Genomic DNA, 20,783 nt, shown 5'->3' on the forward strand with positions numbered 1-20,783 from the left:
GGCCAACAGGGAGCCCTCGCTTTTGACAGGTACAACGAAGGAATTTGTCATAGGTTCAAAAAAATAATCTAATTTCTAGAGCAACACACTTGACTTGTGAGGATCTCTCTCATATTTGTTTTTGTAGAGGCCACAAAATGTATGGGGAAAATTCACAAGTTAGAAGTCAAGACAATAGCCTAAATGGCATTACGCATTTGTTTGTGCGTTGCTTTTAAAAACACCCTTGTGTTAAGTGTCTAACAGCAGGTAACTAGACTTACAATAATGAAACACAGCAATGCACCTAATGAAAGGGAGACTGTACGTTCAAAGGGACATTAATAGTCAGCCATTAATGACTTCCTTTTTTGTCTTCATTAAACACGTTGCAACTGTTTTAAAATCCAAAGTAATTATTCCAGAGTAACCTCAGCCCTCTGCAGTCTCAAAGGGAAAGAACATATAGATTTTGGAGTGCAATAAGTAATTGCTGCAGAAATGTCTAAAAGCAAGCACTCGTCAGTAGCTTTCTGCCTGTAACATAGGATATTGAGTGACTTAAGCATTTAATCCTACTTCATTGTGGGAAGGGATGAAACACAACAGGATGTACTGCTTTATAATTGAGCTTTATTACTTGGCATTGACTAGCACAATAGAAAAACACCAAGCAAAGCCTCTGATAACTACTTCTCTATAACTTTAATAGGGCATCTAAACTCAATGAAATACCAAAATGGCTACTGGCACTGTTATTGTACTTTAAAGGCAAGGTTTTAATGTTTAAAGATTATAAGATTATTTTAACTTAATTAGGACTATCATATTAAATCTAGAATAGAATTATTTTATCAACTTTTTTTTTTTAACAGTTTTCATATACAAACTATTAAATCCATGGTTCTGTGCTATGTTTTCAACATCAATTGGGATTTATGTACTTTCAAAAAAAGAGACAAGAAAAAACAATTTACTGCACCTTCAAGTACAATTTTAATCACTGAAATACAACTAAGGGGGTATAATCATTTTCAGCTGATGTGACGTAGTACAGTTGATTCAGGGACAATGTTTTGCATGAGCTCCTATCTTCTTTCTTTGACATTTATCTTTATTTACATTTTCCTATTCTCCACATTTTAAAAACTTTTTTTATTTGTTTATTTGTTACTATGCACAAAATGTGTGTTGGAGGTAATATGGACATTTCTGGAGTTGTTTTGCAACTTTTGATGTGTATCTGAGCAGCCAATGCCTGAGGGCAGCGCATCGTTACACCGGGGACCAGCCGTAGATGGCTCTGTGCGACAGGAACAGAGACTGGAAATTCCAGAAGAAGAGACAAATGGGATATTTAGTCAGTTTGAGGAGGATATTACCTTACTTAACCTTAGATGATATACACCACGTGTCAAACTCAAGATCCGGGGGCCGAAGACGGCCCTTTGGAGCATCCAATTCGGCCCGCAGAAGAAATTAAAAATGATAGAAAATATGAATCATTCAACAATAATTTCCGGTAGCTCACAGTTTTCCCGGTGCTTATATTGCATGATGGTAGTTATTTTTAATGTTAAACTTTTTAGAAAATTAAATAAAAAATTCTGACGAAATCTCAAAATTTTCCTCAAATATCACATAACATTTTCTTTAAAGGGGACATATTATGCAGTTTTGTTACCCATCTTCATTTGTTCTAAAAGAACCTCAAACACATAGTGTTTGAGATTTATTTTCCCAAACTCGCCTGTTTTCCAGAGTTTTAGCCTCTGAAAGTCACTTTCTGAGCATATTCATGAGTGGGCGTGTCTAAAGACGCTCACTCACTTCATGTCTTGCTCTTTTACAGGGTGATCACAAAAGTGATTTTATTTTCGCTATCCACAGACTGTTGTTATTGTTTGCAGCCAAAAAACTGCACATTACAGTAAAACATATGGATATTTAAGCGGCTATTGTTTTTGTGAGTTCGTCTCAGTGCTTAGGGTCTCGCAGCAGCAGTAGCAGTCATTCAAACTCTCACCGGAGTATTAAGCTACTAAGTCACTTTCTCCTCCTCTATTGCTATTCTAACTACAGGAATAGTGCATTTAATGGGAAAATCATTTGTTTTCTGCAACCGCTGCATCGCAATGTGTCACAAACACGTCAGATCAGCAATACAAGGCAATATAACAGGTTCGCCAATGCGCCAAACCACAAGAGCGGAGTACACCTCCGCATGAACAAATAGTGCTTACACTACAGTGTACGTTCACTGTGAAGGCGCGGCACCGGCAGCAGGAAAGTTCTGTATTTAGTTTTACCAGTAGCCATCACTCCTTTGCTTAGTTTTTATCAGGTTGGGGGTGGAGTCCATGGGCGGAGTTATCAGCAGAGGGGAGGGTGTTTTCTTTCCCAATTTGACTTGTGAGGTCACAACTCTGTAAAATTTCAAAAGGAGATATTTTCTCTGTGTTCTAAGACTAACAAAGACCACAACAAAAATGACTGGATGGATTTATTTCACATTTTGTGTGCCGGTGGACACTCAAGTTATCTCATATGTGATAAAAAAAAAAGATTTTTTATGATATGTACCCTTTAATGAAATGTAAATGTGTCACAAAAGTAAGGAAATTTAGAGAGAAGATCATGGTCAGACTGATACCTGTCACTTATTGCTTGGATTCTGTTGGTTTCGTATATATTTTGTATTTAATGTATTCGTAGAAGTGCAAACTAGGGCACAATAATGTTGAAATTACTTATTTTCCTGCATAAAATCTGTGGCCCACTTGAGATCAAACTGCTCCGTATTTGGCCCCTGAACTAAAATGATATCTTTTGATAAAGCTTGCAAATAAGATTCACTCCAGGTTCCAATTAAATTATTGAATCAATTAAAATACTAAAATGTGAATGTTGGAATACATTAAAATAAATGATAATGGCTAATCTTTTTATTGTATTTGTCTGCTAAACTGTTACATGTGAGGTTGCATTTCCAGAATGTGGTGCCAACAAAACTTATCTTGACTCTGCTCTGTAAAAAAAATAGTCCACTGGGATTTTTTTTTTTTTACCTACTATGAGGTACCTGAAGCCATGGTGTTTAGTAATTGCCAGCATGCTGTTCCATGCTGATACCAAAATGTGACACAGGACACAGTAGCTCATTGATTGGACCATCACATTTCAGCAGACACTAAAGTCACTCAGGTCAACAGGCAGTAGAAAACCACAACTGAGATGAGTCCAGTCTATTGTGATGCAATGAAAATGAGTATGGAACTAGATTTACCATTTTGCTTATTTTCCCTTGTCTGTACGTGTCGTTTAAGGTTAACACCATAAGAACTGCAATCTTTTTGCACCATCAATGCGTGTTGACACACCGGAAATGTTACTAGACTTTATTAGAAGGAAAAACATATAAAAAGGGAGAGCAGCGTTCCACATGAGTGAGGGGGGAGATACAAGGGAAGCAAAGTTTGGGGGACAAGAAAGAGAATTTTAAGAGCATAGTACATTTTTGGTTGCATCGTTGGTATAATGCGATGCTGCTAAAACTGAAAACTGCTGTGCCAGTGTAGTGGCATATGTAAATGGTGAGAGTATCAAAGGGAGAACATATCACTGCTTGACACTATAAAGACAAAAGTGAACAGAGGGGGTGAGTGTGTGCTTACAGGTGTGACACAGCCATTTCTAAGCTATGTCACAGCATAAGCTGTCCTTAAGCCTCTGACATGCCCGTACCTTTACGGCAACAGAGACAAGAGCGCAACGCAACCAACCACCCCCGCTTGCTTTAACATTTTGATTAAATTTGGTGAATAATAAATGAAATAAAACATATTCCATCTGTAGGTTTTTCTGGAGAGTAGTTAGCTATAAGTGGATATGGGTCAGGAACCAACAGGGTGGAGGTAAGTAGTCCTTGAATTACTTACACATTTTTAAGCGAGGTCAGGGGTATGCAACCTGCGACTCTAGGGCCTAATGTGGCTCTTTGACTGTTATGTAATGGCTCCCTATAGCTTTAAAAAAATACTATCGAAATAAATATTATTTTTTTTACAGAGGCTATTGATGATTAATGACAAATACAAACAAGATATAACAATGTGTTAACCTTAAAATAAATCAGGTTGTGCAATGACTCAGCACCTTCCTTCTTTACCTCCTGCAACATCTACAAACCATGATCTTTCCTGCACCTGTGGCTAACCTTAAGTTTTAAATCCCTGGCAAGAAAACTAAACCAACAGAAACACTATTCTGGAAGAAAATAGAGATTTTAATTGTATGGGGGACAGATTCATTTAACCACCAATGTGCCAGTTAAATATGCATGTTTTATGTGTGGCAAGAAATGAGCAATTAGCATGTGTTGATCACATGATCATCTGTTATCAAATTCAAGTTACTTTTTGTAGCCTTTCAAATAAATTAACTAAAAAAATCATCTTCATATAACATTGTGTTCATTTAAACTGAGATGCGAAAGAATTTAAAGATGAAAGATACTGTTTTATTTCTTGATGTCAATTTATTTTATCACTGTTTTTAAGTTTCCATTTACATGAGAAATAAAAATCAAGTCAAATGAAATCAAACATTATTCTCCATCATTTTAACTGTATATATTTTAATACTGTATTGTCTTCATTGAGAATGTATTTTTTTGGCTCCAGGAGGACTTTAATCCAGGTGAGATGAGACAAAATGGCTCCTTTGAGAGGAGACCCCTGAGCTAGGTACTCAGCATACTGTAAAGTCATTACAATTTCATTCAGTTCTACTTTACATCTAGCTCAGTTTTACAGCAAGGACAAACCACTGAGTAACAAAAAACATCCACTAAAATTCTGTGAATTCAGTCACTCAGCAGTTCCACTCAACACAGATTGCCTTATTTAAGTAGAACTCGCACACATTTAACCACCAGAGACTAAAAATATCATGTGAAAGTCTGTGAGAAATTAATTAAAGAAACACAACAAGTTTGTTTGGTAATTGGATGAACCCCCTCTGGGTGTCATCTTTCCTCATGAACCTTGCTGTATCGCTGTATGTCTCATGAGGGGGACCGTCTCTCATTAGTGATGGAGGATGCTGTTTTGGTGTTACTTTTTCCCACGCATTGCTCTATCTGTTCAACACGCTGCAGCATTTCCTGAATGACGCCATCCTTCATAGCATTATTACCACTTTGGTTGTTGTTAACTCCACCAAGGAGGTAATGTTTTCACCAGCGTTTGTCCGTCTCTTAATGTTTGTTAGCACAGTATCTCAGAAAGTTCTGAACAGATTTAAATGAGCTGATAGACAACGTCGAAAGGAAGAACGCATTCAAATTTGGAGATGATCTGGCAGGTATAATGGCGCGTTCACACCAAACGTGTCAAAAGCGGCCGGTGTACATACACAATATATGGTGGACGCGCTTCTAGCAGTAGTTCCCGCTGCAGCGTGTGTTGAAGTTTCACACGTGACGCGTTTTGAGATTTCAAGCTTTTGCCGTGCGTCCGGCACCTCCAACACTAACCAGAGACAGATGGACAGGCGGAAGTAGCGCTGAAAGTGACTCTAGTCCAAGCGTAGCTCTGGTGAATCCAGAAACGGCGACGGGGTATCCTACGACGATGTCGTCTGGCTTTATTTATCAAATAAAGCCAAGCCACTCTCTTGATAATGTAGAGTCGATGAACAGGAGTCTGAGGCGGCGTGTTCAGCAAGGAACTCCACACTTTATTCTCCATTCAACCACACTTCTCTATAGTCCTCTAACATCACAGTGCACACACTGAGTCACACCAAAATACATCCAACTGGAAACACAGCCTTCTCAACACAATAATGTTCCCCACCACTTCACAGTCACTGGGTGAATTATGAACAACTGATCGCCACAATATCATCCATTGTATGAACACCACCGACAACAGAGAAGTTCCTCCCAAAAAATGCATTATTTTTATTGATGGCACAAGAGAGATTTCCGAGTGTAAAAAGCACAGTATGAGTTCTCACTTTAAATTTACGAGGTACACCATTCACTAACCAGGTCCATGATTCATTTTATAACGCTATTATTCTAATTCAATTAACAAATTTGAAGGAAGTGCACAAGATGGACTGGTCGATAAGTGAAACAGTTTTAAAAGTTGGGAAAAAAACGGGAATCTTTAGCTTGCAGCATGCGTGCAGCATTAGCTTGAGCAGCTAACTCGGCATTTCTGCCTTGGAGACCGATACCACGTTTTGCAAAAGCATTTCAAGGAATTAAAGCTGCAACGGGCAAAATAATCTAAATCTTTGTCAGACTCGCTGCTTACACCATCAGCCAGGATGAGTTTATACCTCTTGACCTTTGACCTAATGCGTGAGTACTGAATGAGAGCGAGATTTCCGCTTATTGTGGATACAGTATCCAGAAAAAGGTTTTGGAGCGTAATGTGGATGTTTGGCTGGTTCTACAGCACCACCTGCTGGTTACTTTGCACCACTAAACTTAGCTGAGTTTTGCGCTCCTCGAGTGCTCTTGTTAACAGTATTTACAGTATTCGGGGGAAAAAGAGAAAAAATCCTCTTAGTAAGACAACAACAATGCTGGGGACACAGTGTCGTAGGTTTATTGATCAACTGTGTTGTTGCAGAGACATTGCTCTCCAGCCTTTCTTATTATTTGATAATCCTGAGATAATGCATCAGTTTCATGAGTGTGATGTTGCTAACACCACAGGTTCTGTCAAAAACACAGACACTATGAAATATGTCAAATCCACTCGGCATTCTTTACCTGTCCCTGACACTGCCATTTGAATTTTGGCCACCTACAATGTGTGATAAACATCATTTAAAAGAAAGACCTCATTTATAAGCACATGCCCTTCGGTGACATACCTTGCCCTGAAGCTCCATTAAAGCCTCTGATTGTGGGCCAGCACAGGTGTGGTGCATGCCAGGCCGCACAGATGTTGTAAAGGGAGCATTAAAAGGAGAAGAGAGACAGAGCGTGTGACAACTCTTTGTTCAAGGTTCATCCAGTCATCACAGCTGGCAGAAGGCAATGACTGGAGCCGTCAACGCTCGGAATCCTGCCTCCTGTTAGTTTGTTGTTGATGACATGTGGCAGTGATAATATCCAAATTAACTGCATCCCCCATCGGTGCAGAGGCTTCAGCTGGAAACCAATGGCCATCAGGCCTATTAATCCATAAGAAAGATGGATTGGTGAAGAGGAAGATAACAGCTGCAGGGATAGCGCAAGGGAGATATGGATAATATAGATTATTACTGAACTTTTGGATGTTTCCAGGGTTGTTTTGCCCATTTTAGGTCTTCATATGTTCCCTTAGAGGGTTTCATCCACAGTGATGCCCTGGTCACTTGCCAAACAACCAAGTGTATATATGAAAGAAAACCAAAAAGCATACAAGTCTCTAAATGCTTATAACTACTTGTTATGAACGGGCAGAATAGGCGGGCTGCTGTGCTCTTGTTACCAAAGGTTTCCATGTATTTCCACGTATTCTGATCAGTTTCAATGGATGAGTTTCCATTTCTACATAAACTCTCCTCCTTACTGTCCCACATTTGCATATCAGTCAATTTACAGATTTTTATGCTCACTTTTTATTGGATCCAGACTGAGATAGCGACCTGTCTGGTCCCGTGCACCATCGCCTCAGCAGTCCTCCGGTTGTTTTGCACCGAGCCTGCACGCATGCACCTAATGTAGTATGTATACGTCACACAAAATGGGTCTGTATAACCCCTGTATAAATCTGCATGATGGGTGATGTTAAACTGTCCAAACTCTGGGTGCCTCTGGGCACAAGTCATGGGAGGGCCCGCCTTCTCCAGCTAAGCCGGGGGTGTGTCACCCTCCCAGCCCCTGGCCCTGGTTAGATCTAATGTTGTTGTGTCAACAATTCTGGCTTATAGGACTCTTTACCTCTTCTTACTGCTGTGTTGTTCAAATTATCCAATATAATTGATAAAACAACTGGGATACTTAAGATTATCCAAGAAAGGAAACAATTGAAAACATTAAAGAGTAACTAAACCCCTGATTCCTCCTGACCTGCCACTAGGAGGGAAATTTAAAAAAAATGCCTTGATTATGGGCGTGGCCACGCCCCACTCTATACAATTAACTAGCTACTCATTACTCAATACACCTCTATTCACTCTACTCTCAATCCAACCTACTCACCACAGATTGTAGAACAGGTGCTATTTTTTATAAAAAGGGCGGGGCTAACAGTGCTTGTTTGTGATGCAAGATGGTCCCAAATCGTCACATGATCTTGTTTTCAGCCAATAGTAAAAATCAGTTGTAATAGCCTGGTTTCTACACATAGACATTGACATTTTACAACTAAATACACCAAATTAAAATACTTGGACTAATATGTTGAGAGTGGGACCAGGATCAATCAACAACACTACTTCATACCCAAATACATTTTAAATCAGCAGAAAAAAAGGGTTTTTGGGGTTTAGTTACTCTGATAATCTGAGTAAGTGATGCTAAAGGCTAGGAAACTGATTGACAATTTGAGGTTTATCAATCTATGAAATTAATTCTATGAAAAGGTAACAAACAATTTCTAACGTTGAAGAACATCACAAAATGCTCGAATGTGAAGATATTTCATGAAATCAACGTTTTATGTTCCTTAAGAAAATAATCAAAGCATCGCAAAAGTCCATTAAGAGACGAGAAGTATCACAGCAGTTCTAAAGCTATATTTTGACTAATGGTTTTCTCAGTTTTAAACACAAACCATTATCTTTACCATTTCAGAAAAAAAAAAAAACGTTTAGTGCCTGCAACACACAAAGGTACTATGCGTGTAATTTCATCGAGTTTGCAGCTTGTTTTTCTCTCTCACTACTTCAACGTAATGAAAAGTAAGGTAGCATCAAAAACTTTGTAAATGACATCTGGCTTTCAGGATGCTTTTTGGCTGCGTGAATATTTGCTGCGGAACATCAATGAATTAAGTACGTGAAAGTGCAGGTGGCTGCCAGAAAGTGTATACGAGTCGTTTTCTTCCAAAACACACACACACTCATACCCTCATTTATTTTACCTGGGCAATCAAAACAGCTGCTAACAAGTGCCACTGGTTGACTGTCCTTATTTTACTATTTCAACCATCTCATAAATCAAAGTGCATTAACTCACTTTTTGGTGTAATCCATGTCTGCTTTATATTATAAGCACATTTGGGAAAATCTTTCCAAACACTCCAAGGTTTCCTCCAAGGCTTTAAGTACTTTAGGTCAACACATGCTTGATTTTAGTCTTGTTTGACATGATTATGTTCTGAGGCATTTAGATCACGCAAATTCCTGCAACATTTCTCAAAGATTAATGTACACGTCCCCAAACAATCACAGGTTTATAGCACTTAAGGCTGAAATATCAAGCAGTAGTTAAGGACGCAAAAAAAGCAGCTTAATAACCTGACCTCGTTTTAAAGATACGTGTTAACTCTGGGGTGCTTTTTAGCATTATTGACTTACTTGTTAACCTCCCCTCTAGTCTCTGAGATGAGTCGTTTCTCAGATAAGTGTTTTGAAGTCTTTACAATGTTTAATATTGTGGAACTAAAAAGTACTCCCATGCCAGGGGCAAAACTGTCACAGTTTACGCGTTGATGAGCTGTCTTTAAGATACTCTCTTATGTTGCTGTGGGAAGCTGTGACTTGTATGAAGCTCTTTATCCGCCTTCACCACAAAACCAGCTGATTAACAGTTTGTTCCTCTACATCAGTGGTTCCCAATCTATTTAGTCACATGTACCCCCTTATATTTTTGTCAAATCATGTATACACCCTGCTAAGTACCCTCTTTATAATTTTATATGCTTTTCACATGTGGAACAGCGGGTTCTTCTAAACCACTAACTGTGCCTTGAACATTGGTTTCTTAAGGCTTAACCTACAAATTCAAAACAATGAGTATAACTTAAGGTAGAATTATTATTTTTTTAAATACCATGTAATTTTTATGTGATTAAATAAATACGGTCTGGTTTGTAAAATGTAGCTAATTATTGTCTCCCATTGTCACAAGTGTGATAACGTGACCCATTAAGCCTGTTTCAAAAAATTACAACAAAATACTATGGTAATTTTTTTTAGAATAGTATTGTTGGCTTTTGGTGAATTTGTCCAAACAAAAAAGAAGCCAAAAAAAGGAACTAGGAACAATTCCCGCTTATTTTAAATTAATTGTAAAATGAACAAGGTATCGTTCGTTACCCTAACCCTACCTAACCCCAAAAGATCCCTCCATCTAACCCAAAAAATGCCAACATAGCTCCAAAGTTGTCATAATTTAGTGACCAACACTTAATAACGGCCTTCATGACACCTTATTCATGCTAATGACAGCGTAATGTCAGCTTTATGTATAAAACTTCAAGTGTTCCCAATCTTTCCAAGTACCCCTTGCACTGTGCTCATGTAACTCTAGGGGTACACGTACCCCTGTTTGGGAACCAGTGCTCTATACATAACCTGTGGAATCTCATGAGTTAACGCTTTTAAAAAAAAAATAGGTGGTGCTTGCTGGAAATAGTATTTTATTGTGCAAATTCTCAACTAGTTCTAGTTTCAGCTTATAGTCTAACCTAATTTCCCAAATTGCAGCTCACTTGCATTTTTCTACTCCAACCTGTCAAAAGCAATGAAAATGCTGTTCCGTTATCCCGAGACACATTTGTATCTCATTTGCTGAAAATTCTGACTGTGCATGTGTCGTCATTGTCATGATGGATTGACAGGTTGTACAGACGGTAGTGGCAATATGTGCAGGATATGACATTACATCATGAATAATTAAAATGTGTCTGCAAGCTGCCTTTCAAAACAGAATGGAGCTGTTTTCAAGTTCTACAAAATTCCATCAGCTACAGCTCCGGGACTACATCCACCAGATGCACATGTTCATAACAGTTCTGATTATACTACTGACATCAGGAACGAGTTGCATTCTTTATTCCATTAAAATTCCAGGATTCTTCCAAGAATGGATGGTATTACAGTAAGAACTAACACAGTGTTTGGAGTACACATTGGGTTTGCATATGTCAGTTGTCTAACAGTGGCAGCAGCAGGACACCAAATCCACTGTAGGACACTGCCAAGAAACAGCTTCTCAAAGCTGAGGCCCACAATGCAACAGGAAGACAAAAAAAAAAAAAAAAAAAAAACAGCATCATAATAAATACAATGACAACTTGGTGTGTTATGTGGATAGACTCCACACATTCTCCTACCCTCCTCCAAGTACTGAATTTACAACAAAAAAAACCAAAACAATTTTAATTAATTTATTTTTAAATAGCTTGCATAGTAAAAATAAATAAATATTGGAATGAAAAGAAAGGATGGATTTGGTAAAGACATTTTTTTTTTATTTAATTCTTATACTTCTAAAATGCTGTGTGTAAGTATGTACCAGGGTTGCGGTCAATTATAATTGTAATCCAGTAATTGATAATTAATTACAGTTATGGTGTAGTCATAATTTTAATTGTAATTTTAAAAAATCTGTTGTAATTGAGTTCAGATAATTCACTTTGTAATTGTAATTGCCATGACCATTCTATAAAAAAAAAAAATACAATTTAACACAAAACTGGGGAACCATGTTACAGCTCCATGTACAGTTATGTACACCTATGTAGTTAACAATGATAAAATATATTTCATATCAAGCTTTCCAACATTGCATTTTACCATTTGAAAAAATATTAATCGAGGGCTATACTGACACAAAAATGGCTCAGACACCCACACCAAAAATATTAGAACCAATATTTTAATTGATTATGAAGCCTAACAAGGTAATCAATAGATAGGGAATACATTTGATGATAGGTATTTGTTTTCAGTGTATTTGACAGCTGATTTAGGACCTGTTATCAAAAGAGATGCTAATAGAAAGCTAACTTTTATTAGGTTATTTATTTCATTGTGATTGATTGTAATTAGACTTTAGTAATTGAGAACGTAATTGGAATAGAGTTTCTGAGGATAGAAAGTAATTGTAATTTAATTTTAATTGGAAAAAATGCAGGTCACTGTCATCGTAGTTGAATTGTAATCAAACATGGGTAATCGAAAGTGTAAATGTAACTGAAAAATGGAATTGACCCCAACCCTGGTATGTACCATATACCGCCTGCAGCACTACAGTAGCCAAGTTATGGAAATTATATTACTTTTGTTTTTGCCTCTGATTTAACCTTTTTTGAAATTATAAATTTATGTTTTTATTAAGGCTCCCCATTAGCTGGTACCGTAGTAACCAGCTAGTCTTCCTGGGATCCACAGAGACAATAATAACATACAGACAATCACATGAACTTCAATATTTCAATTACAAATACAATTACTAATATACCAAATAAGAAATTTTAAAACACACATTTAATAATCCTCATGAATAAAATAATAAAAAAGAGATGAAAAAATAAACAAAACAGAACCACTCAACATACAGCCATTCTAAAATTTGATTTAAGTTTCATGTTAAATTCCTGTTTTCCTTCAATACGATGCAGATAGTAAGGCAGACCATTCCAGAGAGTTAATGCTCTGGAGATAAAAGAACTTGATGTGTTTCTGTAAAGCAGCAGCAGGTTTCTGCCTAATAATGGAAGTTTAAAGCATGTTTTGAGCAGAAAACCAGTTAAGGCCAAAATTATATAGTTGATATTAAATTGTTGTCAGTCATTATTGAAATGATAAGCTGACTTAACATATCCTCAGCGACAGTTTAATATGGTGTTTCCACATGAGATAACTTCTACATTTTGTGAAAGATATTAAAGATTTGTTTTCCTTCACTACCTTACATTTTGGGTGTATGGAGTCAAAACTGTTCTTCTGCTTGTGCCCAAAGCTGTTCTGTCACCGTTTGTTGGTCCTGTGATAGACGTCCTGCCTATCATTGCGCTTGACTTGCTTGTGTCAGGTGTGTTAAGCTCCAGCACATCCTGTGACCACGTATGAATGAAATATATCTATAAAGGAAAACTCTGCCTCTTTTAAAGTTGATCCAAACAGGAAGAATTGGAACTGGACTACTAATGGCAGTATCTATTTCATGTACTCAAACAAGGTTTTTTAAAGTTTATAGTTAGAGTAAAAGCCATTTGGATACTAATACTTTAGAACTTAATACAACATCCACTAATCAGTGAATTTAAATAAACCAAACAGAAGTGAAAGTAACGGATTACAAGAACTCACATTACTCTAACTGAGTTGCTTTTATGGGTACATGTACTTTTTTGAGTATATTTCTCAATCAATCATTTAACTTGTACTTACGTAGGTTTTAAAAGAAGTGAAGTAATTTGTTACATTTCTACACCCGACCGTTCACGAGTAAATTATCTTTTTTTTTCTTTTTTTTTTTTTTTTTAAATGAACAATGGACTAAAAAAATGAAATGACCAGACAACAATCATAGCCTACCAATCAGATTAAACGTAACGCACCGCGCCAAAACACCATTGAATGGAGGTTATTTTCTCAGTTTTAAAGTTCACAAATTTAGCTATGCTATAAAATACACAATATAAATAATAATAGATGAAATAAATGTAAAGATACTTGAAGCCTGAGAATTTTAAAAATTTTTAGTACAATTAATTTGTGTTATTTTATTTAAAAAAAGAATTGCATATTTTGACAAACCTTTTGTAGATATAAATCTAATAATTAAATTAAGTTCCAATTGTGCAAGATGTCATCTCTTCCTTTTCAAGTTTATACATGAGATGTTTACTGTATGCAAGGGAACCTTGGCAAGATTTATGACCAAAAATAAACGTGTGGGGTGAAAGTAACTAATACGTACTATTCAATTGAGCTACTTTTTATTTGTACTTGAGTATTTTACATTTGACTTACTTGTACGTGTACTTGAGTACAATTTCGAGTAACATTACTTCTACTTGAGAAGGATATCAGTACTATCATACAAACTGAATCAGTGAATACATGCATCTATTAATCAACAGTGTTGGGAGTAACAAAAGTAACGCAATTACAGTAATATAATGCTTTTTTGCTGTAACGCAGTAATGTAATTTACTACCTTACTAATAAAATTTTGGTAATATTATACCTGCTACAAATTGTGTTTCATATGAATAGGCCTAGACAATGAATATTTACGATATCTTTATCATAACTTATCAGACTTTAACTTTGTCTGCTTTTGTGATTCTGACGGTCATTGTTACTTATTGCACCATGAGCCTTCATTGTGAATATTATATTAAGTTGTTTGTCATTATGCTATACCACATCACCCTCCACTGGATATATAATCAGCTGCAATAAACTGAATCTTAGCATTTTAGAATGCTAGTCATACGTTATTTTGATGAAAGTAACTCAAAAGTAGTGTAACGCATTACAATTCAGAGACAGTAATATTGTAATGTAACTAATTACTTTTAAATGACAGTAACTACTAATATGTAATGAATTACATTTTGAAAGTAACTTGCCCAACACTGTCAATCAATCAATCAATCATTCCTTCAAGCCATCAATGTCATTCAAGCCCAGTTAATTTAACACTATAGATGTTTATACACACAAAGGAGATTAACATGCGACCTTAAACTAACACCATTATCTTTTTTGGGTGTAAATTACTCGTACTTTCCAAAACAATTCTCCTTTTCCTTCGATATTTAATAAGTTAATAATTCAAAAAACCATAAAAACGTGAGGAAGACAACATTTGCATATAGAGTACAAAGTTCACTTTGAAGGATGCATATACACAGTCTGTGGTAATCCAATCTTTATGGGCTGTTATAATGTAAACAATGTAATTTAAAAAAATTAAGTTTAAACACCAGCAGAAGGCTAAAAACATTATTTGTGTTAATTTCTTGAAACACACACAAACAAAGATACAAAGTAAGAGTAGACCTATGTGAGTCAGAGCTGTTCATGTGGTTTGGGTGGATTCCCTATGGTGGTCATAAAGGCAACAAACGTGATCACAAAACAACTCCTAAAGCCCATAAATATGCAGCAAATAAGAAGAATCAGCCAATGAGCCTTCAGCAGATAAGGAAAGGTTATTTTAAAATGTAAGAAGCTAGTCACAGGGCTTTGAATTGATTCTATTCATTCTAAAGGACATGATTTGTTATAAACAAGCCATGGAGCTGCCATCTTGAATACGAACAACAAAGCTTACACATACTTTTTTGAAGTTCGCCCAATGACATGGATAACTTTTCTTAAAGAAGGATTTGTATCTTCAAGCTTTCGAGGAACAAAGGACTTACGTGAGAATATAATGAGCTTCACCTCCCTGGTATGTTGTAAAACCTTTAACCTTTCCAGAAGCTTCTTTATCAGAACTCCATCAGAAAAATACCTAATAACATGGACTCTGGTTGAACGCTGTACGGCGGTAGAGGTGACGTGTTTCATTAAGCGTGAGATAATGAACTAATGTTTGCTGAGGAGGTGAATGGAAGACGGTCCTCTGGTGCATTAATAAATTATGTTATAAAATGCATAAATGACTAGTTTTTTGACTGAAACCGCATGAAGCTTCTCATGTTTATGCAGAACGAGTGGCTATTAAATAAAACTGATTTATTAAAGAAACTCGCCTACATGTGTGCGCTGTGCACAGGAATAAGACAGATCGGCTTTATTCAGGTTCAGGTCTAACGGGCAGGGTCAGGTCTAACTTTGTAGGTCTGATTAAAGCTAACGTCTGAGGCGCTGCAGCCGCAGTGCGCATGCCCGTGATACAGAAAGTATTGTTTCTCTGTTTACACAGACACGGAGGGGGTTGCGTTTTCAAAAACGTCCACTCTGGAGCCAGTTTTTTTAAAGTTCTGTTTTCAACCACCAAAATGCCATTGCCTTGTAAATGCACCGCCAAAACGCAACAAAACTTTTGCATTTTCACTAGAAAACATTCCCGTGTAAACAGGACTTCAGACTCTGAGCTCTGCCAAGAGAAAGAAAAGATCCACTATACTAGTCTTAGTTTTAAACTTCTGACTAGCATTATATAAGTGCACAATAACAAAGACACAAAAATTTGACTAAAAAAACACCTGTTGCTATTTCTAACCAACACAAAACAGACATGAAGCATGTTCCTTGTCGAAATGCGAGAGGTCATTGTGTAAAGTCACTACTTACAGGCATAGTCTGTCCACCATGTAAGCTGTTGATGGCGGCCTGGGCTTCTGCGTGGCTGGAGAACTTCACAAAGGCACAGCCTGTAATACAAGTACAGAGAGAATGGATGAGAGTTGAACAGCACCAGCTTGTCAGTCTTTAATATCAGGAGGAAACACAATATTGTTTTCATTGTTGTTTTATCTTTTCAGGTTGGTGAAGGCATTCTCAAAGTGTAGCTTGAATCTTTCTGAATAAATCAGTCTAATTGTAGTGAAAGCAGCACGGAACATCCTGTGACCGCCCCCTCCCCATTTTTAATTTATCCTCCTCTAAGCATGCACCACCTCATTTCTCCACTTTAGAGCACAAAGCCAAGGTTTTACCATCCTGACTTGTTTGTGATTATTAATCTGCTTAGTATTTACACTTTGTGGTTTATGTGCAGTCACTCGTAAAAGAGATTATGATGACAAAAGCACAGTATTATAATCTTCCTATCTACTCAAATCTTTGCATGCATTTCATTTCAGAAAGTGCAGGGGGACTGAGGAAGGGGATTTACTAAAGTGGCATCTAAAGCATCGTAAATCCGTTGTGTGCTTGATGCAAAGAAAAGAAAAAGTTTAGAAGTTGGCCAGACGACAAGGACACTGCATGAAAGCACGATTCCCAAGCTTAATTGCAAAAACTTTTAAAATAATAGGACAACAAAAAGAAAATTAGGTTAACGATGATCAGTATTATGATTTCTGGATGCACACTCATTCACATGAATTAACAGTGTCTGGAGGCAAAGACATGCGCAAAATTTATACAATACAGAGATAAAGTCGGTGACCTGAAGTGCAGTGGAACTGAGTAATTTTCCAAAAAGTTACTAAATCGAACAAGAGCTATTTCTCTAAGCTTCACAGAGGTATTACGTCCTATTCTTACTACTTGCCTCCAGGTAGCTCATGAGTTAAGGCAAGAGATGCCTAATTAACAACGCAAGGATTGATTCTGCCCACTTTTCATTAATCAAATAGCACCGGTGTCCTAGCACCAGATGGTCTTCCCACAGGTTCTGTAGATGTTTCCTTGTGAACTATTTATAGCACAACACTTACACTCCAGAATCTACCAAAGATAGTGAAGTGATGTGTGGGCTTTAGAGATTTTCTGTCTGCCAGCAAAAAAAAAAAAAAAAAAAAAAAATCACTATGTACTGTACATCCCTATAGTCAACTTTACTTTCACAACCATAAACAACTTAATAAGTTCCTGACAAAATAAAAAGGATAGTGTGTGCACTTGTGTTCATGTCTGAGCGTGTAATCAATTCAAAACCATTTTACCTTCACCTAAGGTTCTTCATCTGCATTCAACCCACATGAAAAATGGGGAGCATTTGAAACTGTCACATTTTGAAATGGAGGCAGTGGCAAAGGCCATTTTCTCTAATGTTAAAAGTTCTCAAAGCCATATAGAACTCCAGAGGAGAAACCTCTAATTCTGTCGCCCATTTGAGAAAGTAAAAGGTCTCCATTTAGCAAATTAAGATACATCACTCCACAGTATACCTGTTGAAAGAAAATATCTCTAGGGTACAAACACCTTCCACAACTGTCATTGACATTGTTTGTGTTTTGAAACGCCAGACTTGTGTCTCAGTTTGAATGACCCCAAGCAACTCCATTCCAGCATAGGCTACAAACTCGTAATTAAAAGGCTTGGCCACTACTATCAATGGCACAGTTGTGTTGAACATATAATCTCTTCTGATTTCTCTTTATAAAAACATCCTTTACTGACCTGAAAAAGTCAAGGGGCAGAGAGCAAAATGTCTCAAAATAATTGAAAGTGATACAGCCTTATAAATTATAGGGCAAGTTGGAGTTCTTTTGAATTTGACGAGTCCGTATAAGTTTTGGAGGAAAGAAAAAAAAAAAAAAAAATTGTATTGCTTTCAAGCAAAAGGATATGCAGTGGCTTTTGAATTCCCAGAGTAATAATATATATGCATGAATTTCATCCCTCTGGATATGTGACATTTATAACACAACTTAATTATAGACCTTAAAGCCATCTCACTATTATTTCTGACAATTCAGGGCTCTATTCAACTCCAGCAGCAAGTGTTGCACTTTTATAGTACTTTGAGGAGCAGTGCCATAGAGAGATGGATGTTAAACTTCTTGGCTTTTTTTTTTTTTATTGGGTGAAGAGGGGTGCTGGAAAGCCTATGAGAAGCATAAATTTACATCAACAGGGGACAAAGCCTCAACTATGGAACAGATAGCAGTGTCAATTTCAAGGTCTGTCTCATTCAAATTACTGGAGCCTCATCTTGAGCGAGACGGCTGGCAAAATTATTTGCCGTAACATTCCATAATGATTGCATAGGTCTCTTTCACAGTAAGTGATAGGCTCAGATTGACATGTATGAGACCTTTGTCTCAAAGTGGCATTCAAAGTTAGTAGCACTCTAGAGGTTTCACTGTTTTGCTGTGAATCTTCAAGAGAAGCATATGATCAAAGCTGTGAAAATGGAGACCGATACTAGAAAAAAATGAACTTATGGTACCTGAAGAAATAAAAAGAGTTGAAATTTGTGACGAGCAAAAATGAAAGAAAAGGTGAGTGAATGAGGGGAAATTTTCCTCTGTCTGACACACCAACACTGGGCCTTATTTCATTTTACTTGCTGTCAATGGGCTTCAGGCGTCTGAGCAGACAAGAAGAGACGGTGTCGGATACAAAGCAAAGAGACGGGGATAAAAAAGAAACCAGGTCGGAGAGAAAGAAAAGTAGTCGGGCTGTGGGATGATGCAGTGCAAAAGACCCGGGATTAACAGGGAGAGGAACAGATGTAGACACAGATAGGTATGCGGTTCAAGATAGCTTGTCTCTTTTTATACTCAGAAGGCTTTGCAAGATTGCACATTATGAACCCTTTTTCTTTGCTGTCACCACACAGCCCTCAATTGCATTTAGTAGTTTCATGGGGAAGAATAAATCATAGTCAACTGAGAGAAAAGAAGGTAAACGTTGAAAGCAACATTATTGCGGTAAATGTGGGATAGTGACAGAGAGAGTCGTCAGATAATGAAACGTAAAAGTCTCTGAACAATCCCAACTGCGTTACACACATTTTTCAGCCCTTTTTAATTGAACCATATTCAAACTTGCCAATAGGCTCCTACGGAGCCCGGTAAGAGACTTGGATGAGATAAACAATGGGGGCAATTATGTCGGTATCCCGACTTACTAAGTCAGGGGCACGAGATATTAACTTGGGGCCAGAGTTAATAAGTCAGGGCTCGAGGTATAAGTCGGGGGGGGCACGAGATAGTAACTCAAGGCTCGAGATAAAGAAATCGGGGCCCGAGATAATCAGCGGTTTAAAGTAGAATGTGAATATGTTTTGAGGTGTACTAGAATGCACTATGAAGCTCCCGTAAGTCGTCTACCGACATAATTACCCCCTTTTTTATCTCATCCATGTCCCTTATCAGGCTTTGTAGGCTACAGACAACAAGCCGTTAGGTTGTTTCTTGATAAAGGTAAATCAGCATCACGGTGTGTGAAAGCTTCAACAACTAGGGCCATATAAAATCCACGTTAACGGAATTGCGGATAGAATCACGGAATCGACCAATGAAAACGGTTAAACACAGTAATGGACAGAATCAGCATGAAATGTTGTCAACATGAGGCAAGGAACGTTTTTTTTATGAAGAAATGGTTGCGGGGAGCGCTCATTAGGTGCACCATCCTCCCCTTTCCCGCCCTGGTCGCATTAAACACTGCCTAAACTACCCCAAACACTGTCTAAACTGCCCAAAAATTATGTAAATCATCACTGACTCCTAAATACAGAGCCACCAGTGCCCGTTTGATGTGCCTGTAAAACTCTGTCCGTTTCTTGTGTAGTGCAGTGGCGCTCCATGAAAACATGAGCAGCTTTAATCATCTTCACCTGCTCAAAGCATTTGAACAACATCTCATCAGTTCTACAGAAGATCCGTGGGAAAACTTGCATGTTGTGGTGGATGAGACCATCGATACCAGGGATTGTTGAATGTGAAACACCCCTAGTGGTGAAATGACTGATGCATCCTTGTGTCCATTTATTTTTGTGTAATCATTACGGTCTTGAATGATGTCATCGGGATCATTTAAATTAGGTTAATTTAAATTAAGTTTATCAAAACTTAAACAATAAACGTGCTCAGATTCAGTAAACCATTGATCCCTGAGGAGAATTTGGGTGACATTAATGCTGTTCTCATACATCTTTATATGACATAAATAATTTAAAAGGAGCAGTCAGGATAATCCATGTCACTATACCGTATATCTACCTTTTAAGGCTTACTATATTTTTTACATACTTTTTTGTTTAATTATGGGGGGTTTTTGTATCTATTAGTATTTATGTTGTTTCCTCACAGGAGTTAAAAACGAATATTTTCTGAAAAAAAAAAAAAATATTTCAAAAAACAGAATTTGGAAAAAAAATGAAACAGATTTTATAGGGCCCTTAACAGCCTACATTCTATTTACAGTGAGACATTATCGCCCTTTGGTGTCTCTTTAGACGTATGTTGGTAATGTCGGCAACA

The 20,783-nt window shown here is 37.3% G+C and overlaps 1 protein-coding gene across 5 annotated transcripts in view; it reads right to left on the reverse strand.

The window, feature by feature from the left end:
* celf6 (CUGBP Elav-like family member 6) overlaps positions 1-20,783 on the reverse strand; it is a 230,306-nt gene that overhangs the window by 46,295 nt on the left and 163,228 nt on the right. For all 5 annotated transcript variants that reach the window (XM_028476904.1, XM_028476897.1, XM_028476891.1 and 2 more), the window contains one exon: positions 16,195-16,274. In XM_028476904.1, coding sequence (XP_028332705.1) covers positions 16,195-16,274 — 80 coding nt within the window. The remainder of the gene's footprint in view (positions 1-16,194; positions 16,275-20,783) is intronic.

Source organism: Gouania willdenowi, chromosome 3 (assembly GCF_900634775.1).
Source record: "Gouania willdenowi chromosome 3, fGouWil2.1, whole genome shotgun sequence".
Classification (NCBI taxonomy): Eukaryota; Metazoa; Chordata; class Actinopteri; order Blenniiformes; family Gobiesocidae; genus Gouania; species Gouania willdenowi.